This window comes from Monopterus albus, unplaced genomic scaffold, assembly GCF_001952655.1.
Source record: "Monopterus albus unplaced genomic scaffold, M_albus_1.0 scaffold349.1, whole genome shotgun sequence".
NCBI classification, from domain to species: domain Eukaryota; kingdom Metazoa; phylum Chordata; class Actinopteri; order Synbranchiformes; family Synbranchidae; genus Monopterus; species Monopterus albus.
The window spans coordinates 285663-292183 of NW_018128229.1; the positions used below are offsets into that span (position 1 = coordinate 285663).

The window sequence follows — 6521 nt, forward strand, 5'->3', positions numbered from 1 at the left end:
TATATATATATATATATAATGGTCCACTTTTAAGTGCATTATTGCATATTAATGCAAGAGGTTGGTCAAAACACTTCAAGTACAGAGCAGCACTGTGAACAAACTGAACAAATTCAGGTGCAGATACTGAAACATGACTGCAGGTTCTGCTAGTTTAAAAACACAAATTTTAACTTTGACTTTACATATGCATTTAATGTTTTCATTGTGCAGTCCTGGACTAATCATAAGGAAACATTGAGACTGATATAACACAGAATGCCTGCTTCATTTACAATGTCACTGAGATGTAATATTTACTAGAAGTTGTATCTGAAATACTCACCGAATAATGTATTTCATGGGCCTCGGAACAACGCACAGTGTATGTTTGGCCTTCAGTGAGGACACAGAAGGCAGGATTCTCAATGTACTCAGCGTTTTCCTGTTCCTGTTTAACCTTTAGTAGTATCAGAACATTTCTATTAGATCACAGTTTCATTATCACAGTTAGCCCCTAATGGTCATCACTTTAAATTTTAAACTCTATGTATACATGCATATGCTGTTTCTGCACTAATTTATTCAGGCTTTCCTTTAATGCCTCTTTTACAGGTTAAAATCTATCATCTGTCTGGAATGGAGCCCCTTGCTGCCCTAATGAAAACAACGTGTTGTCATACAACTGCACTGAGGTTTACAAATGGTATCAGGTACGGTACAGGCCCCCTCAACTGTTCAACCACCATCACTGTTCTGCAGAAATCTACAGCACTAACGACCCCTCGGAATCAAAACCGTATTATTAGCAACACCAATATACACTCACTTCAACTAACCCGGCCAACTTTCTTCTGCTTCCTTTTGTACTGCATCAAATTCCACTGTGTGTTGCTAATCACTCCAACAAACCAGTAAACCTTCTAATATAGCCTTATGTTAGCTTGCTCATGCTAACACATGAAAGTAGGCCTCACGTCTGCTGCATGTATGAAACATTTTGTTACCTAGCCCATACTCCTATGCTAATGTCAGTTTAAGAAGCATAATCTGTGGTTTACAACATGTTGCAGTTTACATTTTACAAGAAATGTTTCTTGAAAAAGTTTCTGATTAAAACTGGAAAATCTTCTCATATTCTGAAACTCAGCAATATTTGGTTGTTATAACAATATGCTGCTGTACTGCTGAAATTAACTGAGTTGACTTTAGATCAAAACACCATGTAAGTGACAAGAGAAATATTAGGAGGAAATTTAAAAAAGCTCTATCTTAAATTCGACAGTACAACTGTGAGAAATTGTTTAGCATAAGCTTTGATAAGAGAACATAGTAAAGTGTGGCACTGATTGATAGACCTAAATGTTGCTATGTAATTACAAAAACTATGACTTCATAAACTTTACCTCTCGCAGTGGAACGTTCGCTGGCAGTAGAAAGATGTTAAGTTTTCTCAGTTGCTCTGTGAACTTTGGGTGGTGGAACAGCAGAACTTGTCCAATTATTCGTTTCTTGTTTAGAAATTTTTTGACCCATTTCCAGATCAATCCAAGGGCAGAGAGGTGAGGAACATTCACAACCACATGAGTATCAGTTATCTTTAGTGGCTTAAGGATGCCCATCCTACCATGACGGAAGTGGGCAACACACAGGTCTTCATTGGGGGGTGCTGGAAGTACACAGAGCCATTAGCCCCACAACATGCCAGTCATTTTATACCCACTCCTGTACTGTAGGTTGTTTTAAGTTATTATAAAAATAACTGTGCTTTGTTTTTATGTTTTAAACATCATATTGTATCTACTTACCAGGTTGTGCTTCACAATGTGGGAGGCACAGCTGAGCAACAGCTTTCTCAGAACACTCGATGTGATACAACGGACCTGCAGGCCTCTTGTCAGGCCTCTTGTAAGATGGGAGGGGGGGCTTGATCTTATCCCACTGGATGATCTTGTATGACAACTCTGCCTTCTGAGTCAATTTAAATACTAGCTGTGTCGAAGCACACTGGTACACACCTGGAGACGGACATTTGAACCTGTATGATACAATGAGAACAGAATTATCACGTTTTTGGCCCTTTTACCACATATACACAGTTGCAGTACTCCAGGCTTACAATTTAGTAAAACTCTCTCCCTTAGTATGATACATTGCCATCTATTGATTATCGACCGCCCCTTGCTGCCCTAATGAAAACAACGTGTTGTCATACAACTGCACTGAGGTTTACAAATGTATCAGGTACGGTACAGACCCCCCCAACTGTCCAACCACCATCACTGTTCTGCAGAAATCTACAGCACTAACGACCCCTCGGAATCAAAACCGTGTTAACACCAATATACACTCACTGGCCACTTTATTAGGTACACCTGTACAATTGTATGCAAATCAGTGCAACACTTCCACCTTAGCATCTGTGTTTATGAAGCTCAAAATGTTTCAGTTTTTGGTGAAATTGTCATAAATGTATAAATTCAATTATGTTTATTATTGAGCCCATAGCTAAAGGTGGTATCAGACTGGACTACATTATATTCAGAGGTGTTCCTAATATTCTGGCCCTCTCATGTATGTAGCTGGGGAGGACAAAAATATAGATAAGCTTCAAATAACCCCCCAACTATTTCAACTACACAACAACTATATAATTTGTTCATTTAATACATTTTTAATTGAAAAAAACTTAACGTTTAAAACCAATCATAATGGTACGAGGAAACAATATTTGCTATTTTACTTTCTGATTACCTGTATGAAGTCTCTCCACGTTCATCTAACACACGATCAGGTGTAAAACATGATGAGACCTGGATGTTAGGAAGGCACAAAATTAGTTTTCAAAATGTGTAGCTGTGTGCTTTGAAGTAATTAAAAAGACATGTTATCCAGAACATCTTTAATGAAGAATACTGAAGGGTAACTACACCTTTAAATTCAACTAGAAGCCTCTCTCCCAGCATATTTTAAAGGAGCAATAAGTACAATGCGTGGCCTCGTCACTAAACAGTGTGTGATTCGCTGGGTCAAGGGGCATGAGGAAGACTGATTGTCAAGTGAGCTGAAGAGCGGAGTTTCCTGCATACAGAAGAATACTGTGGCATCATACCTAGGGTAGATGTATAATGAGAGCAGGAATCATGCCACCACCCAGCCTTGCAATTTTCCCTTGTGGTCACTCAAGGTATTGCAACAAAAATCCCCCTGTGGTTCAAAAAACATGTTCCCTACAAACTGGAACTGCAGACCAGAGCAATTACCACTCTTTGTATTAGGACGTTTTATTCCATTGAGGTTTTATAATTGTTAACTTTCACAGAACCTAGAAAAGTGACTTCTATTATTGTGACACTGACACCATGTAAAGTCTTTGTCAGGTGGGAAACACTAAAGTGCACGTGGAGTGGGCCACACAATGCAGAAGTCAACAAGAACTGAAGAAAACGAAGGCTCATGTGCAAGGTGAGCAATTTTCATTAAAGTGACTCAGTGATATCTTTAAGTTGGGAATGCAATTCCTATAATACATCCATGAGATATACTGACACTGCAGCGCTCTCAGACAGAATCAGAGCTAACAGCGTTGAGAAGCTGCTGTCAGACTTTTCTGTTCTCTGCTGGAGAGACGGGGAGTCTGGTGGAGCTCTGACGGTCACTACAACCACATTCATGTTCCTGTGAGAGGGTCACTGTGTGGATGTTTAGCTAGGCGTGCTACTAGAGGAGCACTGTTTTAAACCTTGATCTGTTTAACACTGTGGAGCAAAGTTGTTCCAACACAATACTTCCATTTTCCAATGGTGTCTTGCATCTATGTGCCACTGCTCCGCTCTTGCCTTCATTACCTTTGTCTTTGTGGTTGCTGTTTTTGGATCCAGTTTGAGGCAAGATTCATCTGATGAAAGAAATGTTTAGTGAGACACCATTTAAAATAAAAAAATAAAAAAAGATGGCTAAAATACATGATTAATGACATAGGAACAGAAGTAAACAGTAGTATTCATCTGAAATACTCATGTAAAGCACAAGAGCTTAAAAGTGAACTGAAGTAGAGTACAGTAAGTAAATGTACTTACCAGTAATGGTGTCTTGTGGTGCAGGTTGTTTAGGTGGCGCTTTATAGGTCTGACCACGTACTGAAGCATCTCTGCACATTAAAAGAATATGTCTTGCTCTGCACCACACTGAATACTGTAAACTGATCAATATTAAAGATCTGTCTAATCCATAAATGAGAAAGAAATGATTAATTACCTGAGTGAAGCACTTGCTGAAGGATGCTTTCTTCTTTTTTTCTAACAGGAGTGATGGTGTGAGAGAAACAGCATAAGGCACAATGTTAATTACAATAACACGTCCCTGTGTTTTTCTCTTTTTGCAGGAGACTAAAAACTCAAGGTGATCCATCACTAACACAGATTTAAACAGCAGTTTGTTCCTTTCTGAGAGTCAACATTTGCTCCTGCTAAGCTAACATCCACCAGCTGTGATCAGACACTCCATCTGTTGTGGCTGTGTTTATCACTTACACTGCGTTGCAGCAGTGAATGTTCTGGGGTCAACTGCCCAAGTCTTGCCTTCAACCCCTCTGTCTTGTCCCCAGACAAATCACTTGTGCTTCCTGTATTTGGACCAGAAAAACTTCAGACATTCAGCTGTCAGTCTGTAGTATATACGATTTCTGCAGCATTCACCAAATTAAATACAGGACTTTAATGCTACAACGTTTTGTTCCCCCTGCCTCTATATTCATACCTGATCTCTTCCTGGCATTGTTCTCAATAGGTCTGAGGGGAGGACGTCCCAGACCCTGGCCATATAAAACAGGGGTGCCGAGGGTTCTGTAGGAACATCACATATACAATGAGGAAAATAAAAACAATTTAAAATTCCAGAACATAAATAAAGTTTAATTTTTATTGGTTCTGTTCATAATATTCTCATCTTATTAAGTGGTTAATAGTGGATCTTGAGTTCCAAATTTTCAGTGGTTTGGCCAAACCCTGCCTGTTTGAAAAGGGACTTTCACATAGAAAGTGACAACGGCACCGTTGCGCTCTGAAGCCCATTGGGCCATAGCAGTTTATTGCGGCGCAAAGCGCACATGCAGCGTGGCGTGCAGGTACTGCAGGTGAGCTCAGGCAGTGGACAAAGTTCAGTCCAGTTGAACTTTGTTCACTGCCTGCTGTGACATAAACCCAGAGCCAGTAGAAACAACTCAACGACCTTCAGTGACTGTGACTAGCACATTAAATGACTGGGCTGAACTCCCAGAGTTAACATTATATGGCCCAATTTAGATTAGTGTAGCGGATAGAGTAGTATAGAGGGAAGTCATGGAAACAGATTTCCAACCCGATGTGTTTTAACAGTCAGGGAAACTGTTATAGGTAGGTAATATGTGTAGCTTCTGTTCCCCCTCAGAACATCAACAGACTTATTGGAGTTTCTTGGTTTAGGTAATGGTGTAAAGAGGTAGCCTAGGGTTATTCCAACCGAACATTTATCTGGTTTTCTCCACTCCTGTAAAGGATGAGTGTAAAAGGCAATGGAAGTTAGCTAAGACACACAATGTTACACCTTTGTTGCTCACCTGGAATCTCCAAGTGGGACAACATGAACATGAATGAGCCCTGTGAGCAGCACAACGCACGTCTGGGCCATGAGCTGAACCCACTTTCTCTCTGAAATCGGGTTAAAGGACGTGACTGGTTCCGGTTAAAGTAAAGGGAGAGAGGAAACTCCCTGAGTTCAGAGAGGTGGCCAATGGTAACGCACAAAGCGGCACATGAGCAAAGCGTTTTGTCTCTAAAGTCAGAACAGCAGCCAGAGGAAGACTCTTTAGCAGGCCAGCCAATAACATGAGTGTATGGGACAAAAATGGTTTTCATACAAGGTCATTACAGATGAATCGCGTGTTTGTGTAGCCAGTAACTCAGCGGTTTGGTTGATTTTCTCTGGCTCGTTACACAGAAAGAAAGTGAAAGTGAAACAAGGTCAATTCAAATATGAAATCATTAAAGTGGTATAACGGATGGATGGATTCGGTCCCGTATCGTGAGGTTCCCCTTTGTCCTTACTGTGTACAAGTAGGTGATGCAGCTCAGAATTAACACTGCTTACCGTATCTGATCCATCGGGGTTTCTTTATTCGGGATGGACGAGCTGCAACGGGTGCACAGGACGCAGAGAGCACTCCTGATTCTGTGGCCTGTGGCTCCAATCCTCAGGTAAGCATACCCCCCACCCCCCATGGAATCAGGTCACCATCTGGTGGACGACTATCAGAACTACAAGCAATCATCTCCAGACATTCTTTGTAGACTATCCCACAAATCAAAAACCACCTTTGTATGTCTGAAATGTTGAATCCTTTCACTCCTCTCATCCTCCTATTTTATAACACAACATGCTCAACTGTTTATTCTTCCCCACAGACATCACATCATCCAGTAACATATTTACCACATTTAAATAATGTATTCTTTTGTCCCGTGTGTCTAAATCATAACCTAAATATTAGTTTCTTCTCTCCTACT

The 6521-nt window shown here is 40.5% G+C and overlaps 1 protein-coding gene across 2 annotated transcripts in view; it reads right to left on the bottom strand.

Annotated features, from left to right (window-relative positions):
* Positions 1-6200, bottom strand: part of LOC109974812 (uncharacterized) — a 16084-nt gene extending 9884 nt beyond the window's left edge. Inside the window, exons 1-10 of one of the 2 annotated variants that reach the window (XM_020625216.1) lie at positions 6106-6200; positions 4738-4823; positions 4560-4603; positions 4251-4277; positions 4059-4131; positions 3828-3877; positions 2734-2792; positions 1788-2017; positions 1386-1648; positions 326-439 (exon numbers count right to left, since the gene is read on the bottom strand). In XM_020625216.1, coding sequence (XP_020480872.1) covers positions 326-439; positions 1386-1648; positions 1788-2017; positions 2734-2792; positions 3828-3877; positions 4059-4131; positions 4251-4277; positions 4560-4603; positions 4738-4823; positions 6106-6119 — 960 coding nt within the window. In that variant the 5' untranslated portion in view covers positions 6120-6200. Of the gene's footprint in view, positions 1-325; positions 440-1385; positions 1649-1787; positions 2018-2733; positions 2793-3827; positions 3878-4058; positions 4132-4236; positions 4278-4511; positions 4604-4737; positions 4824-6105 lie in introns of both variants that reach the window. The other variant, XM_020625215.1, reaches the window with a different exon arrangement.
* Between the last annotated feature and the right edge of the window lie 321 nt (positions 6201-6521).